This window comes from Electrophorus electricus, chromosome 13 (assembly GCF_041902795.1).
Source record: "Electrophorus electricus isolate QZ-2024a chromosome 13, ASM4190279v1, whole genome shotgun sequence".
NCBI classification, from domain to species: Eukaryota; Metazoa; Chordata; class Actinopteri; order Gymnotiformes; family Gymnotidae; genus Electrophorus; species Electrophorus electricus.
In genome coordinates, this window is record NC_137509.1 from 12,021,844 (window position 1) to 12,045,305 (window position 23,462).

Sequence of the window (23,462 nt, forward strand, 5' to 3'; positions counted from 1 at the left end):
CTGATGTCCCCCTCCCTCTGGAGTCTGTGGAGCGGGACATCACTTCCGCCTCCCTCCCCAACTCCTACAGGCTGCTTCCCTCCCCTGGCCTGTGTGCAGGGGTGTGGACTGCCATCGGGGCTGGTGGAGCCACTTCTTCAATTAGGCAGTTACTGTGGAAAGACGAGCACCATTCCCAAAGAGCCCAGTGCTCTCGGAGAATGAACAGAGAGCTGGCATTTCTGAGTAAAGCTCCTGCCCAGTGTGTTTCAGGTAAGAACAAGGTATTGTGTTTTTGTCTCTCTGTGTGTGTGTGTGTGTGTGTGTGTGTGTGTGTGTGTGTTAGCACATGACAATGTGTGTGGTAATTGCAGTAGTTTAATGATATAATTGAAATTCATATATTGGGGGAGGTGTGATTTAGACCACATCAAGAACCTCATCTGCCAACACAGCTGTCAAGCAAAGGTTCAGCCAAAAAATGTAATATACTAGAACTTAAGAGATGTTTAAAGGTAATATATTATGCTTCACCACTAAAGATGCTGTGGAAAAATCATTTACCATTAAATATTGTTTGTATGGCACTTTTTCTGCAATTGTATTTTAGTGCAAAGAATGTTACCAGTGTGTTGCTTTCTACGTGTTCCTTTGTCACCTAGGCATTTTCATTCATCTTTAGTTATATTTGGGTCCCTACCTCATATTCTGCTCAGTGTCATATCACAACCTAACACATTTAATGTCTAACTAGACCAGTTAATCCATTATTCATTTTTGTTCAAAGTCAAGTGTAAGACCCAGTGCTCTATGTAGGGGTGCCCTTCTGTGTCAGGTCTTACTTATTGGACAAGTGTACAGCCTCCATTTAGCTTTCTTTGTGCTTGGAGTCACAGTTACCCAACTGATATCTGCATTTACTCCTTTGCTCCTGGAAGTCCTCAGCTCTCCTGCACACAGAAGGGCATGCTGGTATGCTGCCAAATGGGGTCCAGTGATGTTTAGAAAGAGGAGGAGCAGCTTTAGCCTCCCCCTCACCCCCCCACCCCCTGCATGCCTTACTCATCTTTGCTTTGGAAACAGTTAGCTGCCTGGGAGTCTATCATTAGTGAGATGAGAAGCAGGGTTCTTCGCTGTGAAGAAAAGGCAGTGTTTTCTGAAGACTCCAGCCATAGTCTCCACTCATTCCCAGCTGCTGAGAGAGGGAACACTTGCCAAGAGAGGAACACTAAAGATTTTTTCCCCCACTATTTTACCCAAAATTGCTTCTTCTGGAGGTTATAGTGTGAATTGCTCTTGAGTGGGGAACTTAGCTTTTAGTGTTTTTGTGCAGCTGCAATATGTCAGCCATGTATATCTCTGTAATTCTCAGATGTTGCTTACAACACATGATGAATATTTTGGAGAGATCAGGTAATATATCTTGTTCCTCTCTGCCCCCACATGCTTGAATGGAATCTGAGGCTAAGATGTGACAGTTCAGAGAGAGTGCAGAGGGTACAGGCCACCCACCCAGCCTGCCTTGGGGTTTCCTTTGTCGGAACCTCTCAATCTCAGTCCCTAATTAGGCCCACTGTGCATGTAAAACCACATGTATATTTGTCTTTCTTGAAGTGCAAAGCATTTTATCCCATTCTGTGTTGTGTAGGGTTCCCTATTAATGCAGTTAGAGCTACGCTTTTCCATTAGTGTGAAATAGAAGTATTTCATATTTATTTTAAATATGTCTAATTAGGATGTACAGGCTTTGAAAATGGGATAAAATGTTGTCTTATACAATTTTTCCCATTATCATTTTTTGAATACAATGTATATTTAATGTTGTATGATGTGTAATGCTGTAATAATAATTATGCCTAATGTGATTTGAATTTTGGAAAAAAGGGGGGTGGGGGGGAGTAGAAATTATGCAGATTTTACACTGGATAGTCAGACCCAGTTGTTGTCTATGCACCTACTATCCTCAGTGGTCCTTATATCCATTCAAAGGCTCTGTACTTAGTTTTTTTCTGTTGACTGTGCTTTACATTTTTTCCCTCTGAGAATGGGTTTACAGGAAATCTCCCCTAAGCAGACCTCATTACTATTGTGTATTTACCTGAGCTCACACAGATTCCTTTCAATACTGAACTTGCTTCAAACCTTGCAGTGAACACCTTTAAACGAGGTGAATGGTATAATCATAGACAAGATCTTTCCAGCATGTTGGATCTTGCCCAGAAGAACAAGGTTTGTGGTTTGGGAACTATGAGATCATGTTGTATTATTAGCTGAAGCATAGGGAGTGCAGTAGGAAGAGACAAAGTATTGAGCACCCACTGTACTTCACAGTAGGGCTCCTGAAAGCGAATCTGACAAATAGAAGCACATTTTAGTCATCATATTATTTGAACATAATGGCATGTCTTTTTTTTTTTGGGGAATAACATGGCTTTTTATTCAATTACCAGTTATTGATTTTATATTTGGCATCTAGTAGGTTATGAGGTAGATGGACTATTTGGGGCTGAAAAGATGAATCTGATGAACCCCAATGTAATATCTGCATAAATGTTAGAGCTGATATGATCAGAACATGCTCTCTCCAAGAAGCACAGCACTGAACAGTAGCTAACCAGATAAAATATGCACTTTAACACATAATGCCTCTAGCAATGTCCATATGCATAAAAAGGACAAATTCTCAAAGCTATAGGCAATTTAGAGCATTTTCCCAAACAAATATCACTTTATGGGGGATGGAACAACTAATCCCAGAGGGCACTGGGCAGAGTGGAGTAATCCTAGACTCATGAAGTGGTACTTATTCTACAGAGAGCCCCTGGATTAATTTAGGATAAAGAGCATGTTGTCAGAGAGGACCATGTGGATGGGAAAAGGTCCCAGTTCTAATCTGCCTCAAGCACAGTAAGGAATTTGGCCCTTTTTTTTTTTTTTTGAAGAGTCATCCATGAAGCTCACACTTAATCTCCTCCATGCTAGAGACATCCTAGGCGTGCAGAGTTGTGGGGGCTCAATTTACACAAGGTCTGAAGAAAGTGTTTGGCTGGCAATAAGGGAAAGGTACTTCTATATATAAATCAAATCTTCTGCTCTTCTTGAATTGCAAATTGAGTTTGTACAATACCCTTTGAATACATGAATGCTATGCATGTATACCAGAAGGCTATGCATATTTATGTCCTCAGAAAGAACAAAGTTTCCCAACTCAAGCTTTAATTAAATTCCTCACTGAGAAGTTTAAGGAGGTTTCAAAGAGAGTGCCTTATTGTGCTCCTTATGTAGTATACATAGCGTGACTGCAATGTTAATGAGAAACTCTAGCTGAATTTGAAAACCAGCAGGGAAATTAAGTTTCTCCCTGATACACAGAAGGGAGCTGCTGTTCAGCCTAAGGAAAGGGGCACTGCAGAAGTTGTCTGTCTCTACCAGTGACATGCTCTGACTGAAAAACTACAATCGTCGCCAAAAGTTTTAAGACTGACACAAATTTTGGTTTTCATAAAGTTTACTGCCTAAGTTTTTAGATCCTTTTGTCAGATGTTTATATGGTGTAGTGAAGTAAGCACTTCATAAGGATGGCAACCTGTTCTTGCCTAATCAGTGCTTGGAGTTGAGCACAGTTTGTGTTTTTGTCCACCCTCTTTTTGAGGATTGACCACAGGTTCTCAATGTGATTGAGATCTGGGAAGTTTCCTGTCCATGGTCCTAAAATTTCAATGTTTTGTTCACCAAGTCACTTGTTTATCACTTTTGCCTTGTGACATGGTGCTCAGTCATGCTGGAAAAAGCATTGTTCATCACCAAATTGCTCCTGGATCGTTGGAAGAAGTTACTTTTGGAAGAAGTTACTTTTTGATACCATTCTTTATTCATGGCAGTGTTCTTAGGCAGAATTTTAAGCAAACCCACTCCCTTGGATGAAAAGCAACCCCACACATGTATGGTTTCAGGATGCCTCACTGTTGGAATGACACAGGACTCATGGTAATGCTCACCTCTTCTTTTTCAGACAATCATTTGTCCAGATGTCTGAAGGGGGCTTCATCAGAGAAAATAACTTTATCCCAGTCCTCTGCAGTCTGCTGTCCAGTACTTCCTGCACAATGTCAGTCTGTCCTTGATGGTTTTCTTGGAGAGAAGTGGCTTCTTTGCTGCCCTTCTTGACACCAAGCCATCCTCCAAAAGCGTTCGCATCATTGCGTGCAGATTCACTGACACAGATTCCTTCTGCCATTCCTGAGGAAACTTTGCACTGGTGGTAACCTGATCCTGTAGCTGCATCCTCTTTAGGAGACAGTCCTGGCACTTGCTTGACTTTCTTGGGTGCCCTGAAGCCTTCTTCATTGCAATTGAACCTCTCACCTTGAAGTTCTTGATGATTCGAGAAATGGTTGATTTTGGTTCTATCTTACAAGCAGCAATGTCCTTGCCTGTGAAGCCCTTTTGATGCAATGCAATGATGACTGCACGTATGACAGCAATGCATGGTTACCTTGGAGGAAGAAGAAAACCAAGCACAACCACCCTTTTAAAGCAACCAGTCTGCTCTTGTAATCACCATGACAGTGATATCTGCTGCCTTGTCCTTGTTAACATTTCCTCTTGAGCTAACGAGAAGATCATTGAAATTATGTTAGCAGGCCATTTTGCGGCAGGGCTGAAATGAAGTGGCTCAAATGCAGTAATTTTTGTGATTAATTAAATTTTCATGGCAAGGAATGACTTTGCAGTTAATTGCAATTCATCTGATCACTCTTCACAATCTAGAGTTAATGCAAATTGCCACCATAAAAACTGAAGCAGCAAACTTTGTGAAAACCAATATTTGCGCTAGTCTCAAAACCTTTGCTACGACTGTACCTCCTTCACACTTTCAGTTTTTGAAGAACAAAAAAGTCCAAGATACAATGATGCCACAGTCCTCATCAGTGTCAGCTTCTGGACAACGGGTCCTGTATCTTTAAAAGATTTATCTGAGGAGTGTGGGTCAACTTTCTTGGGCCAGAACACATTTCTGGTATTTTATTCTATACGATATTCCTCTCATGTCTTCAATCAGGGCGATGAATGAGTCAAACCTGATGGTCCCAACGGAATATTCTGCTTCTCTTGGACTGAGTCCTGGATATATCAGTCGTTATAGTAGTTTTGTCATCCAGGCATGCTTTTGTCCGCCAGGAGTAATTAGGTTCTGGCATGGATAAGAGGGAAGAAATGGACATGAAAGTCATTTCTTGGGTCATTACTGAAATACACCCAGTGTCATTTTTCAAGAAAGGGAGGAAAATGTCTTTTTTTTTTTTTTTTTAAGTCAGAAGAAAAAAGTCCCCAGAATTTCAAACAAGAATGATTGATTATTTATAACAATAATATATTAATCTAATTATTTTATTTATATAATACTAATACTATTACATATACATAAAATACAATGACTCAAGGCTGTCTTAAAATTACAGATGACTTAAGCAGGTCTGGTACAGTAGTTACTTCCTTAGGAGCCCTTCAGTGTGTACCATGTGTGTGACCAACCTGGTATTGATGATTAAAAAAAAAAAAAAGTATGATGTAATTCCAATGGAAAGACTCTGAGAGTAAAACAACAGTTTGCCACTGGGAGAACAGTTTGAGCACGTGTTTCTCAGTGTGTTTCTGATCAGACAAAGTGTATGACTGAGGTCTTAAAGGGTTCTTTACGGATGTGAGAGCAGTTGAAGAGCACTTGTATAATATGCAGTGCATTTATTAGACTCAGATAAAACACAAACGTTTTGACATATAGGCCTTCAGCGTTGTGCTTGTAGCATTCCAACCACCAACCCACTTATGTATTGTAATTAAAGATATACTCCACCGCCTTGACAGTGTCAAGTGCAGTCTAACTGCACACCTCTTCTGTGGATTCAGTATGTCAGAAGTATCCTATAGAAGTGTAGCCTGTTTATTGTTCTTTATTTTTTTACAGATGTACAATGATGCTCGTTCAGTCAGGAACGGAAATCAAGATGCACATTCCTGTTAGCCATGGCATGTCTTTTGACACGCTTATGCAAACATTTTAGTATACCAAGCAAAATGTAATGGTAATTAAAGTGTTTGCAGATGAACCATGAAATTTTAATAAGGTTTTGAGAGATGTCAATTTCCACCTATATATGGTAAATTTCTACACTGTAAAATTATATATGAACTGTGCATGACATATTTCGCACTTACTCATTACTCACTTTACTTACTCATCAGGCTCATGCAACCACTCCTTCACTATCTGATCAATAGTTCATCAATGGAGCTACAGAAGGTGACCTAAAGAGTGACATTGTCTAGATTTCCTGTTGACAGATCCTGATGTCTCTACTGCAAGATATAACACTAACACAATTTTGTTTGTTAGTTATAATTGAAAATATTCCTTGCTTTGACCACATTATCTCTGTTGAAAATACTTCATCTATTTTGCCTGTCTTGGGTTTTTATGGGTTTGTCATTTTAAAACATTATGAGGGTAGTAATTCTGTATGAATTTTAGGCACTAAAGGATGTGAATGGAATTTTGTGCTAAAATGGAAAATGTAATGCTCTGTTTTTACTGTTTACTGCACCTTCCCAGTGCTCTTAAAGCCTCGCTGTAACTCACCTGCTCTCCAATACTACTACTTTAAAAACAACACTGGTCCTAAAGACTGATCTAACAGAAGAAAAATGGGCCAAATGACTTCCTTTCACGAGCCTCATAAATATATAAGACAGAGTAAGGAATAAGCTAACGAATGAGGAGAGAAGAGAAGTACACACAGAGGAAACTAAATGAGAAACCGAAGAAGTGTAGTGGGTCAACATGCAAAAGTCAAGGGTTGGGGGATGAGTTCCTGAATGACTGATCTGTCATTCATTAGATCAGTGAGATTTACTGTGTATATATCCAATGTGCACTAGATCATTGAGATTTACTGTGTGTATATATATCCCTGGATTGTTTTTCTGCCTTCCTCCTTTTTTGATAATAAAAACCAAATATTTGGGAATATTGTTGTTTGCTGACAAGAAACTGATTTAGATAATGAAATTGGGAAATTTTCAGCTTCATTTTAAGCTTCTACTGTCATTGCTTATAGGCCAGCATAAAAGTATTGAAGTTTAACTGATAAGTGTTTTCCTCCTGGATACCATTTTTCTGAAAACTTTGTACATGGATTATGTTTGTACATAAACAATTAACACAATGTACTGTAAATTGTAAAAGACAAGAATGGCTTACTGAAAAAAATTAATAGCAGTACAGTCTCTGGGCATGCCACAGCAAGGTGAAGGCAATTTGTCTTGTCCTTCAGGCTTTGTCAATTAACTATGATGGGAGACATTATCCCCATTTAGTCATGTTGTTGATGCTGATGGGTGAGACAGCTCTCTCACTAAACCTAGGATCTGAGGCCTGTTTGAGGTCAGAGGTCATATTTCAAGTTGACATCTCACCTTGGTGGGACTGGGCAGTGTTTTTGGCTCTTTCTCAGTAAACATGTCAGAGATGTCATTGAAGTATGTCTGCAAGGCTGAGACATTTTAGAGTACCTGTTGCCCTTCTTTGTGCATTTCAGTAATTTTAGCCAAGACTACACTGTGCGCACAATTATTAGGCAAGTTGTATTTATGAGGATTCATTTTATTATTGAACAACTACAGTGCTCTTGGTAAATCCAAAATTTTTAGAAACCCCAACCCTGAATATTTAGGAAAGTAAAAGTGAGGTTCTGAATATGTGTCCATAATTATTGCACAAATATTAGTGTGCAGAATTATTATGCAGCTAAATGAAAAAGGGAACTTTTCCCATCTCACTTGTGTATTTTCATAAATTAATGTGAAAATAATAAACAAAGAACTCAATTTACAAATAAACATTTCTGACATTTAAAAAAAAAAATCAGTGGCTAATATGGCCACCCTTCTTTTCAATTCCATTCATTGAGTCTGTCAGTTTCGTAATCTGTTGATTTAACTTTTTTGTGCAGAAGCAACCACAGCCTCCCGGACACTGTTCAGAGAGCTGTACTGTTTTCCTTCACTGTAAATCTCCCATTTAAGAAGGACCCACAAGTTCTCTTTAGGGTTTAGGTCAGGTGAGGAAGGGGGCCATGTCATTATTCTTTCATCTTTAAGGCGTCTAGTGGCTAGCTACGCAGTGGAGTACTTCTATGTCCTGCATAGTTTAGTTTAGTGCTGGAGCCATTACCCATATGTATTTAGTATGGATTTCTTTCATGGGTGTTTTACATTTTAGATAAACAGTACTAAGCACTTTGTGAAACAATCTACACGTGTAAAGGAGACTATATTCTTTGCTTTTTGATTGGTTTCGATATTATAGTCCACACACACAGAGAGTTGTCTGCTTTCCTTTTCTTTATGTGAATGTGCTAGCAAAGCTATTACTAACATGTTAATGTAAACTAAGCAAGAACAACACAAAAATATATAGTATGTATGAATTTTTAAAATTGGCTAATCTTTTGCAGATCTCCTCTGAGCATTTGATACGATGTCTAAATACCTTGAGAGAAGATGGACACAGAGCATCCACTGTGAATCTGATAAACTCCTATCATAACGTAAGCAAGACAATATCTCTTAAGGTGAGGATTTCATATTTGAAAGTTCAAAAAACAGAGCAATATAACCACCAAAATGAAATCCTTCAAACCAAGCAATCTATGCAGGACTTACAAGCTCAGAATGGCTCTTCAAGGAAGGACCTGTGTGTGGCTATTTCGGTGTTTCCTTTTGCTGGGACTTTTGCATTGGACTTGGGGTTCCCTGGTGAAAAGCAACCGTGGCCTACGGGTAAAGAGGGGCCAGTCGGTCTTTCTGCAAGAGGGAGATCTGCAGTTCCATATACCTATGGATAAAGACACGTGCAAGCTGGAAGTAATTCTGAATGAGCCTATTACACAACGTGTTGGCACACTTTCCCCGCAGGTATATCCCCTCCTCTTCATTTCTATCCCAGAAAATATTGATTTATGCTCAGAAAGTCTGTAAAGAAAATCCTGTCCATCTAATTATCATTTTCAATTTTGCTTTAGGTGAAGTCATGTTAATTCCCCTCTAAGGCTTGTAGGCTTCATCTTCTGCCTCTTAACCTCTGACACAAGTCAATTGACTGTCCATCAGACTTCACTTGAAGAGTAGCATCAGTGTAGCCTACTTCTTTGAAATAGATATAAATATAGATATAAATAAAATCTTTGACATATGCAGTGTTGTATGTAAAAACATGAATGGTGTTTTGGTGCATTCTGTCCGATATTTGCATAGACTGAGGTCATTGCACACACAATTAGACAAACCACCTGTTTTGGAGAGTAATAATTATGACCCTGTACAAAGAACAGCTGCACAAGAACTCTGCTAAAAAACTTTGGGGGTCTTTTTGTAGTTCATTCTGCCTTGTTCATCATGGTCTTTTTGTAGTCCATTCTGCTCTCATTGAATTGTCATTCAAAAGGACAGCCTTCTAATTAGACGTACCTTCAGCCATGCACAGTGAACCCAAATGAGAATGTGGTGATGGAAACATGCTTACTTGTAAAGTGATACATATTTTGATATTTGATACATTAACAGTGATTTATATCAGTGACAACTGACACATAATGACTCCATCTTAACACTGAAGAAAATGAATAATAATAATAACACTGATTTTTGTATTGTGCTTTTGGATTCTGAATAATCTTCTTGTAGAAAGTGGCTGTCGATGCTTTGCATGCCATTGCCTGGTTATTGCTTTCGAAGTCACATTTGTAGGCAACTATGAAGTCAATTATCGGTTATTTACTTACAAGATTTATTTGCTATTATGGAGGTCCATTGTATTTTGTTTGTTTCAGCTCTCTTAACATTATAGCCTGTGGGTTATGTTTTTATAATTATTCAACAAAGTGACCACAGGAACGAAGTCCTTCATGTTATGTGTCTTGGCCCATTGAAATAATTATGTGCAGAATATTAAAAAGTTCTGTTTCTGTGGCAGCATTTGTGTATTTTTCTTTTATGTGGCTTTCAAAACTACTTTGGGTATGTGGTATAGAAACACAATCTGTCAGTTATTTAAGGTGTTGTTATTGCTCTTTCATGTGTCTTTATAAGACATCTGCAGATTTAACAAATATCTTGTGGTGTTTGTTACTCCTGCCCAGTCAGTAAAATCTCCTCTGCATTGCTTAACTACTGTTCTTTTTTCCAGGTTTTTGACTGCCACTATTTGATTGATGAGGTGAAATACACTCACAATGGCTGTCCCATTTTAAAAAAGGATATTATCAAGCTACGACTGTACAAGTATTTACATTTTTTTTTTTATGTCAGAGAAGAAGCATTTATGGCCCAGCAATTTTACAAGTATCTTAGGACAAATAAATAAAGTGTTCTTTGTCCACATGGACATTTAATTGTTATCATATTTTTGAATTTTAGATTCACAGAGACAGAGACCTATAGTGAACTGTTTTCACTCCATGTTGAGATTATGGAACCTGACTGCAATATTATAAAGCTGGGACCAGAGACACTGCAAGTTCCAGAGTTCTATGGCTTTTCCAATGTGCTGGATGGTAATGTAGTGTCCTTCCACTATGAGCATCAAACCAACATAGAGTGTACGGTCAGGTTGATCACGTCAGAGTCACATCTACCTGGACACGGTCAGCTGGTCACTGGGGAACCCGAGAAGATAGAAGGGCCACGAGGAGATGAACCAGATAGCTTTGTATCTATTCGACAGCATTTGGGTATAACATTTTCCAATATTAACTAGTAAACAATTCTCTCATATGCACATTTTATTTTTCAATATAGAAATCAGTTTTTCTATGGATATTCACTGTTAGAAGTTATTGTTACTTCTGTAATTGGTCATATGTAATCGGTACATATTTATGTACCAATTTGATCAACATAGATCAGTAGTGTTGTATTTAATTGTTTTATATTCTTAGTAAACCCTTTTTGTCCACATTGAATTTTTTTCAAATTATTATTATTTTTTTTTACACATTTCCCTTTAGATAATAAGGCCAGAGCCAACTGCAAGAGCGAAGATTGTTTAAAAGGACTGAAACTGGTAAAGATTACGAAAGTGCCCTGTGATGAATTCTTAATGATGGGCATTCGCTACCAACATATTGATCCTCCATCACCTGACATTGATTACATTGCTATCAGACTGGACCTTACAGACACCAGGAGCAGGAGAATAACCCAGGTAAAGTTTCATACGGTATTTAAGGTGTTCGTTAATAATAACTGAGTGTTCACCTGTTCTTGGCTTTGTCTCATAATGCACTCATCCAATGACAATATTTGTGAGATTACACAGTGTGCAAACATCTTCTGTGCCCAGTCAGAGGAAGCCTGGATTCCTGTGACAGTTAAAGGAGCAATGCCTAACCAGCCCCCCAAGCCTGCCTTCATGTCCAGGTTTATCCTTGAGGTGGATCAGTTTATTCTGACTCCATTCTCCACAGCCACTCTGGACGCAGAAGATGATGAGACGCCTAAGAACAGGCTGGTGTTCAATATCACCAGTCCACCTAGTCAGGGCTTCATCACTCATCTGTCTGACCACACGAAGCCCATCTCCTCCTTCACCTGGCTGGACCTCAATGACATGCTCATCAGCTTTCAGCCCCCCAATTCCAGTGAGACACAACGCAGAAACTATGAGGTATCTCATACCTGCTAGGCAAGTTTTGTAGTTCTGACATCAGCCCCAGGATTTTAAACCTGACACGTTGATTATTTGCCTGTATAATTTGGAATGAAATTATGTAGTGTTATTATGTAAATAGTTTGGATGTAGAATGTAATGTAGTTATTGGTTGTCTATAACTGATTCTTTATCATTTACTTCACTAGGTGGAGTTTGAGGTCCATGATTTCTACTTTGAGAAAAGCCAGCCTGTAACGGTACATGTGTCAGTCAGAACAGCAGACACAAATGCACCAAGAGTGTCATGGAACATGGGTGAGTATTCTCTTCTGTCTTCCTTTACATTTTAACTACAGCAGTACAATATTATTGAAATAATTTACATATATATACTGATTATGCTGTTATGTAAATAGGTCTCAGTCTCTTGGAAGGCCAGTCTCGTCCCATAACGTGGGACCAGCTGCAGATTGTAGATAATGATAATCTGCAGGCTGTGAGAATCATCACTGTGGAAGGCTTACAACATGGCAGGCTGACTGTCCGAGGTGGGGGATGATTGTTTACTTCTCCACCAAAAGTAACAGATGAAAAAAAGATATTCATATTCGCTTTTAAATAGTGCTTTAGTAACTCAGTTTTACCTGGCCTGATTTTAGGTGGGAAAGGGTTCATTTTCACTGCAAATGACATCAAGGCTGGGGTGGTGCGCTATCACCATGATGACAGTGATACCACCAAGGACTTTGTGACCTTCCGGATCACCGATGGCCGCCACCAGACCAGGCACAAATTCCCCATCAATATTCTACCCAAGGATGACAGTCCTCCTTTCCTCATCACCAACATGGTCCTGGAGTTATCTGAGGGGCAAAGGGCTCTCCTTCGTGGGTCTATACTTCAAGCTTCAGATATGGATTCCAGTGATGACTACATCTTGTTTAACATCACTAGGCCACCTCAAGCAGGGGAGATCATGAAGATGGCAGGGCCAGGAATTACAGGTGAACAGGGTTTAGCTCACCCTCTTTTTTAGGAACACTGGTTTAGCTTATACCTTACATTTGCTTCTGCTGTCTCATGTCCTGGAACTTTCATGTGTGCTTTGTAGGTTATCCTGTAATGCGCTTTCTCCAAAAGGATCTATTCCATTCCATCATCTACTATAGGCATTTTGGTAATGAAGTATTTGACGACTCGTTTGAGGTGGTGTTGTCTGATTTTCATGACCCACCCAATCTCTCAGACCCTCAGGTATAAAATACTGACACATCCTGCACTGATGATAGTGAGTTTCATATTTTTAGCCCTTGTAAACCCACTCTATTATGTAAAAAGGGTTATCACAATAACTACTGACTTGTTTGATTTTAATAGACACTTGTGTTATTATTTCTAACACTTAATGTGTTATTATTTCTCAACATTCCCAGATAATTGTGATTCAAATCCAGCCTGTGCCAGATCAGCCACCTAAAGAAGGCCCAGCAGCCACACGGCATCTGATTGTTAAAGAGACAGATGTAGTATATCTGACCAAGCAGCAGCTGCACTTTACTGATTTGGAATCACCAGACTGTGAGCTCACCTACACTGTCACCACCCCACCATTCTACAGTAACAACTATGGGTAAGTGCAATTTTGACTATGTCAAACATTTAATGCAACATTTAAAAGAACTTTAAGTAACATGTATTTATATGATATATTTTTTTTGCATTCTTTTGATAGTTACCATATTGTTTGATTTTAGAAATGTGCTTGCATTCTTTTATTTATCAGAGGACCTGATGCAGGGAGGTTGTTTCTGGTTGACAGCATCCCAAAATTTACCAAGGACCCCAGTGCCCCAGTGCTCAGACTTTTCACACAGGTAAAATGATTCGTGCCTGTGCTTTGTCCCAAAAGGTAATTAAAGGTGAACATGACCTCTAATAGCATGCTTCTCATTCTTTAGCATGCTGTCAACTACATGAAGGTAGCCTACATGCCACCTATCCATGACGTTGGGCCTTACCCACAACACATCCAGTTTGTCCTGTCTGTGACGAACCAGCAGGGTCACATCACCACTGGAGTCTGTTTCAACATTACTGTGCTGCCTGTAGACAACCAATCCCCTGAGGTGACCTGGAACCACTTGTTCAGCACAACCCCCCCCCCCCCCATGGATTTAAATGTGAAGCACGCCCTTTAGCTAACAGATAGCCATGATTGTTACTGACAACTGCTCTCATTTGCAGTTAATGCACACACAGCTAATACTAACAGTGCATTTTGATTATTGCCAAGTGTGGCTCTGAGCGATGTATCGTTGCATCAGGTGCACGCGAGTCCACTGACAGTAGAGGAAGGGGCTGAGAGCTGGGTGAGTGTCGACCACTTGCGCCTGACGGATGTGGACTCTCCGGAGGACTCTCTGCACATGCAGCTGAAGAGACATCCTCAGCACGGGGACGTGTATCTGGATGGTGCCCCCTTGAGTCAGGGCCAGACGTTCACCATTAGGGACCTGAGAAACTTAAAAGTTAGGTCAGATATGGTAGCGTTTTATGTACCATTTTCATTAGTAAAATTAGGAAAGGATTTTTCCTACTTTGCTCACAAATTCTATAAAGAGCTATAACATAACATATAACATAGACTTCTTAACATTTCTGCAGTATGACTGATGCATACTTCTTCACAGATACCATCATGATGGTTCAGAGACTGAGCAAGATGACATTGAATGCATAGCCTCAGATGGGGTGAATTCAGTTGACTTTGTTCTGCATATCAAGGTAAGAGAAACTCCAAAGTTCAAAATGTGTGTTGATGCATAGCTTCTTCTAAAACTGTGTCTGACTAAGACTTGTGCATTCAATGACAGGTAACACTAATCAATGATGAGGTACCATTGCTGGTGCCAGACTTGAAACCTGTTCTGGAGTGTGCAGAGGGACAGGAAGTTGTGATCACTGTAGAGTATATCTCTGCAACAGATGTTGACAGCGATGACAACAGCCTCACCTATCTGATTGCCCGTCAGCCATATCATGGTGTTGTTCTAAAGAATGGTATTGTGGTGGACAGGTTCATTCAAGAGGACCTAAAAGCTATGATCATCACTTACAAACACACAGGTACTAAAGCTGCTACATTTGACTACTTCTGTTTTTACTTGTTTACTACTTTTTGCTCCTACTTTCTTTGTTTTTATTAATATTACACTAAGTAGCAACAGCTATGTTATACTCACCTCAGGCAGATTTGCACCTATTTCAGTTCTACAAAATGATTGGACTGTTTTCTATATATATATGCATACCTATAGATTTGCCATGGCTTTATGCTATCGTCAACTACAGTATTTAAACGATGCTTTAACACACTGACATAAATTACATTCCTAAGGGCAGGAGATTGGATTGTTCCCTCGTCATGACACCATCACACTTGTGGTCTCTGATGGACAGACACATCCAGTGTCTGCTTGCTGTTATGAGAGAACTCCTGTGTTTAACAAACCACCACCTCGCCTACACGACTCCCTACCAGTCTACGACCTCAATGTTACTGTTTATCCTGTGAACAACCAACAACCATCTATTGTTATTGGTAACCTTAATTTGCTTTGGTTGAAACAAGTAATTGTTTCAATTATTTCATCAATTCTTATTTTGGGGGAAATTTAATTACTTTCATTTCAAGCTTGGAGGGGCTTTAAGACAAACTACAAGTGCCAAACTGTACTTATATACAGTAAAACATACTGTACATTTAATATCAAATAATATCCTAATACGTAAAAAGCTACTAAACATACTAAATAAATGTATTAATCTAATAAGAGAGAACTGGATCCAAGATGATTCTAGCAAACATGAGGTAGCCAAAATTATGTAATTATATGATTGTCATATTTTACATGAATTTAAATTGAAGGATATCCTCTTGAGATGTACAGTAGATTCTCATTTTCAAATTGGTCCTGTGAGCAGCAAGTTTAACAAATTTAGCTTCTAAACCATCTGAACCAGCACTACTACTAACATGTAACTCACATATAGATTTTTCTAAGGGAGATTGAGCCATTACATACAATAGGAGCTAAATTGAACCACAGATAGAAGAGAAATGCTGATGTAAAGTGTGTGTATATATATATATATATATATATATATATAAAGAGAGTGATCACTGGCATAACACCAGATTGAATGATCCTTTCAGGATTAGGATAAGTGACGGTTTTCTAACCCAGCAAAGAAGTCTGATAATCCACTGCAGTAGGTTCATTAGTGAGGTTCACACTACCAAATATGTTTCTATCATTAGAAGAAGAATGGTCAAGCCATTTTGCAGTAAAGTTATTGTTTCCAAATAAAAATGATTTTGATTATTCTGATTAAATCTAAATTATTATTATTATTATTATTATTATTATTATTATTATGTTTTTTTAAAATATATTGGCTGCTCCTGATTGGTCAGCATAGTAGCAGCCTTATTCCTGAAGAATTCATCCTCTCTCCACAGGTGAGGTCCTTGGTGTGGAGGAGGGGAGTGCTGCAGCTATCACTGTTACCCATTTAGGAGCCTCTGACCTAGACTCTCCTCTGGAGGAGCTGCATCTTATTTTGGTCTCTCCACCACAGTTTGGCTATATTGAGAACGTCCTGCCCAGTCCAGGCTTCGAGAAGAGCAACATGGGCATCAGTATTGGTCAGTCTTCTGACCTTTGAACTATCAAAACAAATTCTCAGCCAATGACTACACAGAACTGTATTTCACCTAAACTATAGTTACATAACTATCATAACATAACTATATATGTTGCATAGATTTAGAGATAATGTTATTTTCTAAGAAGCACTGCCAATTATGATAATTATGTGATTAAAATGTATGAAGTTTAAGTCAAATAAAACAAATTGAGATAAAGATGTGCTGTATTTGCTAACTCTGTTGGCTTTCACGTGTTCTGCATTTCAGCTTCTTTCTATTACAGGGATGTAATGAATGGACACATAAACTACGTGCAATCCAGACACCAAAGGGTTGAGCCAACTGCTGACCAGTTTATGTTGTGTGTGTCTGATGGCAAACACCAATCTTCTGCAATCCCCTTCTATATAATCATCAATCCGTCTAATGATGAAACTCCTGATTTCCTAACCAGGAACATTACTGTGAGTCAAAGAGTGCTGGAGTCAGGTGAAATAAATGGTTGTACCTCTTCTTGGCTCCAAGAAAAATTTATATGGAAAGAAATTTTAAGGTGTTAAATTAAGGAAGCAACATGCCATACAGTATATATGAAAGTCCTTTTCCAGAAAAGGTGTAAGTGTCCTTCTGTTGAACACGGTTGTGTGTTTTATAGGTCCGTGAGGGAGACACGAAGGAGATGGATCCATCTATTATTAATGCAGTGGATCTAGACATTCCCAGAGATCGTTTAACCTTCAGCATCATCCAGAAGCCCCAACACGGTGCCATCATGGGCAGTTTTCAGGTGAACGACGTGGCCCATTACAAAAGATCCCTCCAAAAGCATGGGAAGGGGGTCCATGTGCAAGACTTCACCATGGATGATCTCAGAAATGGTACCGAGTCGTGTTTTCACATTTCACATTTATAGTACATTTGTTTTAGACCTATATTACAATTGACATATTTTATAGAGTACACTTCTGCATTCACTGTTTACCTCAATAATGACATCACATGTATATGATGTCCGAATTCCGTCAACTGTAATTTTACTTGAGACATGCAAATGACATATAATCCATAAAACATTCTTATATTCCCAGTTAACCATTCTATTTTTTATTATTTAGAACTTAAATCTGTGCAGACTAAAGCAGGGTCTTGGTAACTCTATCCTCAGGTATGACTCTGATATACATGCATGATGACTCTGAGAGTGAGCAGGATGGCTTCATCATCCAGCTCTCTGATGGGAAGCACCAGCTCCAGAGACGCATGTCGGTCACTGTTCTGCCTGTGAATGACGAAGAGCCACATGTTATTCGGTATTCGATATGTCCACGCCAACTCTGACATCAGGCTCATCTAATTTGCATATCCAGGCATCAACAAAGCACAATTTTACTGGCCCATAAAACAGTACGATGGCATCTTATGATGCTAGGACACCTTTATTGATGGTGCCATCAGCGGTGACTCAGGTGAAGCAGGTGAAAGTGAGCTGTAATGAAATCTACTGTTGTGTCTGTGGTGCAGGAACACTGGGGTTCAGGTAGAAGGAGGCGAGGCCAGGCTCATATCCAGTGCTGTGCTGAGTGCTCATGACAACGACACTCCGCCCACTGGCATCATCTACGTGTTTGACAGTTGTCCCACTCACGGCCTGCTTCAGATTAAGGTCAGTGTGTGAGAGATGGATAGGATGCCAAAGTAGACTCCAAAGACCCCAGTGGTTGTTTTATAGTCATCTGTTATAATAACATATTTCACAAGCCTTCAAAGTTTCAAACAGTAGCTGCTGATTACCTGGTATGATGGTGCATAACCTGAAATGTGAGAGAATGTCAAGTAGTCACAGAGTCATACAAACCTCTGCGGTGTCCTCTCAGGTAGGCCTGGACTGGGTGGCCATGTCAGCAGGTATGAACTGTTCCCAGGAGGCTCTGGAAATGAACCTGCTGCGCTACGTGCACACAGCCCAACCTGGACTTTACACGCAAGATTCCTTCGTCTTCCATCTGCAAGATGGAAAAAATCGCTCCCCTGAACAATACTTCCATATCTCACTAAAGGAGCTTGAGAAAGGTGTTCATGAGCATTTTTGATGTTAACATGAAATTGTGCTTTTTGATATATGAAGCACATATGTCAGTTTCATATCAAGCTTTTTGATGCATTTCGTAACTTTTCTTCAGGAGACATATCACTGCTCATAAAGCCACTGAAAGCTAGCCGTGGAGAGCGTGTGGTGATCACCACAGACGTCTTGCTGGCTGCAGATGGCACAGACATGCCGGAAGAGTTGCTCTATGTCATCACTGTATCTCCGGTGCATGGTCATGTGGAGTACATCAGGCACACTGGCATTCCCATTCACTCTTTCAGCCAGCTGGATGTAGCAGCTAATCTAGTGTGCTACGTCCATGACAACAGAGCAACTTCACCTAGAGAGACGCTGCAGTAAGGAGACCATGGCTGAGTCCTTGGCCTTGCTTGTGTCACTATATGTGATTCTGTGCATGTGGTCCATCTCCTTGGGTTAAATTAATGACGGAGTGTCTAATGTCTGATACACCTTCTTATACCTTCAACTGTACATGATATGCAAAATAATTCCAAGCCTTACAGTTTGTAGTTCTTTGTATGTTTTAAGTTATGTTCTTTACTAATATATTAATTTGCATAACATGTGCTTGCATCCTCTGTACAAAATTGAAATGTCTTTTCAAAAATCTAGGTTTGTCGTCAGTAATGGAAAATCCACCTGTAACGGTACTCTGGAGATTCTGGTGGAGATGACAGACAGGGTTCTCCCTAAGCTGATCCAGAAAGCTGGCCTAAGGGTTCCCCAGGGTTCCACCATTACTGTCACATCTGATAACCTGTACCTGTATGACCCGGACACTCCGCCCCATTCCCTGATCTTCAGACTGGTGCAGCCACCACAGTATGGTCAGCTTACTGTGAAAGGTGCTCCCTTAGCTGCGGGGAGTAACTTCACACAGAAGAACCTACGGGATCTGGATGTTGCCTACAGGCACTTTGGTGGAGCGTCTCAGATCGACCGTTTTCTGTTCACTGCTGCTGATGGCGCTGAGCGAGGATTCCTGGTGGAAGGGAAGGTGCTGACAGAACCAGTCTTTTTCACCATACAGGTGTGGGGTTAAGTATTGAAATTTGTTGACCATTGATAAACACTGAACATAAATGAATGAATAAATGACCATACATACTGTGTGGATCTGTGTGTGTTTTCAGATTGAAGCATTAGACAGTTCTTCTCCTAGTGTGGTAGTGCTAAAGACTCTGTGGAAGGTGGAGCTTCTTAAAGATGGACGTTATGGAATCTACATCTCATCCAGAGAGCTGAAGGCCCAGGACGCAAACTCTCCAGATGAGGACCTGACCTTTCACATACTTAGAGTTCCTCACTTTGGCTATTTGGAGAATTCCACCAATGGTATAAAGGTTTAAATATTTCTTTAGCCCCTTTACACATGATATGACCCGATACGACCGACAGGAAAACTCAACTGTTTGACTGTGAGAATGTCAGGCTTCTTCTTTTGTCTGTAGGTGAGTTTGTGCATCAACGGTTCACTCAGAGGGATCTGAACAGGAAGAATATACTCTATGTAATTAACACTGCTCTAGAGGTTTTGACAGATAGCCTAGAATTTGCAGTCTCTGACCTGATTGGTAACACTGGACCATCTCACAAGTAAGTGCTATTAATGAAAAGGTCATTAATATGGCATTAGCTCGCACTAAAGGCTTGGGAAATGTGCTATTTCTGTAGATTAGAGTTCAGTTGGGCCAGAGTGGAGCTGACTGAGACAGAGCACCATGTGTGTGAAGACCAAGGAGCACTCTCACTTACAATTCAGAGGAAGGGCAATACTCAGGATTCAACATATGTAACTGTCAAGGTAAAAACAAGTAGGCATCTGTTTTCATTTCATACCTGAAATGAAGAGGTTGTGGAAATTAAGTTTTTTTGAATTCTAATTTGGATTCTCACTTGAGTAAATTTTGTTTTAGACATTAGCCCCCAGGTGGTTTTCTGTAAACATGGCAGTTTCAATTAAGTTTGGTGCCTAAAATGCACAGTCTGTTTCACAGTTTAATTGCTGCATTGTCTTCAATCATCAGGTAAACGGACTGACAGCAGCTGTTGGGAAGGACTACATACCTGCCCCCTCAGCTTTGATTCAGTTTGACCCTGGTACTGTACATTACCTTTGACAAATTGTATTTTTATTTTTAGTCTTTGATTGTGGTCATTTTGCCCTAAAGATGAAGTCTGTGTGATGTATGTTTATAGGCTGGGCTCTAGGTTCACCCCATGTCTCTGTTTCTCTAGGCATGGCCAGTCGGCTGTGGAGGATGGAACTGGTGCAGGATTCTCTGGAGGAGGCAGAGGAGATATTTGAGGTGACCCTGGAATCCCCTGTAGGTGCAGTACTTGGAGGAAATACCAAAGCCATGGTCACAATAGTGGACATCAGGAACGGTCAGCCTGTTGTACACACAGCATCCACGCAGAGAGGTTTTGCTACATAGTGCCATTAAATTATAATATAATGTGTAATATTTGTAGTTTCTATGGGTTTTGACTACCTCTACAGGGCAGTGTGGTGAGAAACTCACCCCAGGAGGGACGACTCTTCAGGGTAAGGAGATCCAGTTAGGGCCTTACCCCAAACATGGCTCCATCCAGGTGGAGACTTTACCCATCACTCAGGGACATGTCTTTGCTCGAGGTGACAATTTGCCTCAAGTTATTCCTCCAGTCTCTCAGAAAAGGCTAAGAACCAATGGCAATGGCAAGAATGTAAGTTATGTTGTCATATTCAATAAAATGTGATCAGTTATTAAATTAACATATTTTACCAGATTTCTATACATCTGGGGCATTGTTGTCACAGGACATATATTATTTGGTTAATAGTTTTTTTTACCCACAGGTTCGACCCTCTTCGGCTGTTCAAAGTGGATCTGAGGTTGTTTACACTGTAAGCTGATCCCTGTTTTACAGACAACCTACAGACATAATTGCAATCAGCAACCAGTTTCTGTATGCTGTAAAGGACTGTAAAGGACCACTTTGTATTGCAGTATCATGGGATCATGTCATTGACTGTGGAAGATGACAGTGTGACCTCTCAGACCGGGAGGAAGGCACAAGTGCAAGTGACCAGCAGAGGGCAGCAGCGTTCAATACCAGCCAAACGCATGAGGCAGATTCCAGTATTGCCTGCAAATATACGAAGGGGATCTGTTGCTCAGGTAGTAGTTAAATGTTACCTGTGGAGCTTACAGAATTTTACTTTAAATGTAATATAAACAGCTAAATATAATAACTATTTACTATAAATTGTTAAACAGAAATCTGTCTGCAGGTTTGTCCCAATATATTCAATTTATATATCGTAATATCCATTTTTCTCTCTAGAACACTTCTTCCAGACCTGTGTCTAAACTCTGTACTCCAGAGGTGATTGGTTTGCTCCACTATAATGAGAGCTTATTGCAGCTCTTCCATTGCAATGGGGTTTCCTGGAAACCTTGGGTGGTGACTGATGAGGTACTCAACACGAGTCTCACTGGGTTGCAACACCTGCTGTTACTTGATCTCAACGACTGTTAGCAGTCAACACTGTGCTGCTTTTATGAGAAACAATACAAGTTGCGAAACGAATTGTCCCAAAATGAATAGTGTCTTCTCTGTGCTCATCCAGGCAGTCAATGCACAGAAGTGTCCACAGGGATGGACGTACCGTAACCACCACTGCTATCTGCTGAGCAATCAGCACAAGGCCACGTGGAACGCTGCGGCTCGAGCATGCCGAGAGAGGTAGGACCTGCCCGCCATTACACGCTGCCATCAGCTGCGTTCCCCGCTATGCCTTATGTTGTCGCTTAAATGTTTGACCCAGCTTCCAAGGCAGTCTCGTTAGTGTCCTGTCCAAGGCAGATATGGACTGGCTCTGGGACTTCAGTGAGAGGAAGCCCTTCTGGATTGGTACACCCTTCTCCTCCTCCTTATTAGTGCGAACTCTGAAGATGCTAATGCTAAACTAGATCCTAACAGATACTTGTACCACTTTTGCTGCAGGTTTGAATGACCGGGAGAACAAAGGCCATTGGGAGTGGGTGGATGGAGAACCAGTCACTTACACCAACTGGAGGCGGAGTCCTCCCCAACCCAGGAGGAAGGGCAACAAGAAGTGTGCGCTGGTCTGGAGGAAGACAAAATGGCAAATACGAGACTGCAAGATGGGAAGGGGACATCATTATGTATGCTATTTAAAAACATGAGCGAACAACTACCAAATCATTTAAATCCTCTACCAAGGCTGCTAACGTCCCAGTCTGAGTCCGTCTAACGTCATACTGTACATGGTATATGATGAAACTGCAACCAAACCAAGATGTTCCGAGCAGCTTAAAGATACACAATGAAGCCTAATATGAGACATGATGGCCTAAGTATTTTAACTTCAATTTAAAACCTAAATTCTCACCATGGCACGTGTCAGAGATGTTATGTGATTCATAAAACTATAGAGTAGTGGCCCATACATGTATAATGCACAGGCATCAGTGTCTATTTGATGTTTAATTGTACAACCAGAATATTGCGCAGTATGATGAACCAAAAATTTAGTGTAAGCAATATTTGAGTTTCTTATATATGTAAATGTACAATCTAGGCTACATATACACACTTTCTAGCATATTTATTTTACTTATGAATGTGTACTATATACGTTAATGTGAGGAAGACCTGATTTAGTGATTCCTTTAACATTCAAACTCATTAACACATCAAGAATGTTTTCACTATCTACTATACTATTGAACTTGAATGGGCCAACATAAACACAGACAAAAGGTAAATGAGTTGCTGACTGGATAATAAAGATCATCAACCAGTCATAAAAACATTTGTCCTCATCAATTCAGGTTTAAATAAATTGAAAAATGTTAGGAAAAGTTGTTGCCAGCATCATGATGAAATGAAAATCTTTTATTAAACATTTGTTAACCATTAGAAATGAAATATAAAAGAAT

The 23,462-nt window shown here is 40.0% G+C and overlaps 1 protein-coding gene across 7 annotated transcripts; it reads left to right on the forward strand.

Moving 5' to 3' along the window:
* Positions 1-23,207, forward strand: frem1a (Fras1 related extracellular matrix 1a). Of its 7 annotated transcripts, none has more exons than XM_027015053.3 (38): positions 13-252; positions 8,496-8,612; positions 8,697-8,955; positions 10,226-10,320; positions 10,456-10,769; positions 11,046-11,242; positions 11,381-11,704; positions 11,896-12,004; positions 12,106-12,237; positions 12,349-12,693; positions 12,801-12,943; positions 13,123-13,319; positions 13,473-13,563; positions 13,648-13,815; positions 14,014-14,222; positions 14,380-14,473; positions 14,563-14,815; positions 15,087-15,290; positions 16,212-16,397; positions 16,668-16,864; positions 17,056-17,278; positions 17,566-17,710; positions 17,922-18,063; positions 18,275-18,470; positions 18,581-18,845; positions 19,123-19,540; positions 19,644-19,845; positions 19,962-20,106; positions 20,185-20,314; positions 20,538-20,610; positions 20,749-20,898; positions 21,014-21,219; positions 21,353-21,400; positions 21,504-21,674; positions 21,841-21,972; positions 22,127-22,242; positions 22,325-22,410; positions 22,504-23,207. In XM_027015053.3, exons 3-38 carry the CDS (start codon positions 8,713-8,715, stop codon positions 22,704-22,706), a joined length of 6,552 nt encoding a protein of 2,183 aa, XP_026870854.3. In that variant the 5' UTR covers positions 13-252; positions 8,496-8,612; positions 8,697-8,712; the 3' UTR covers positions 22,707-23,207. The 7 variants fall into 7 exon arrangements, 6 of the variants coding, with proteins under 6 accessions (XP_081550626.1, XP_081550625.1, XP_026870854.3 ...); XM_081694498.1 differs by having other exon boundaries at positions 8,496-8,588; XM_081694497.1 differs by having other exon boundaries at positions 13-263; positions 8,496-8,955.
* The last annotated feature ends 255 nt before the right edge of the window (positions 23,208-23,462 follow it).

Bases quoted from the DNA above. Each gene is read 5' to 3' on its own strand.
- frem1a (XM_081694497.1), top strand. From the start codon at position 8,665: ATGAAATCCTTCAAACCAAGCAATCTATGCAGGACTTACAAGCTCAGA. The intron at 10,770-11,045 runs GTATAACATTTT...ATTTCCCTTTAG, and splicing joins ATCTATTCGACAGCATTTGG to ATAATAAGGCCAGAGCCAAC. The intron at 12,238-12,348 runs GTGGGGGATGAT...GCCTGATTTTAG, and splicing joins TGGCAGGCTGACTGTCCGAG to GTGGGAAAGGGTTCATTTTC.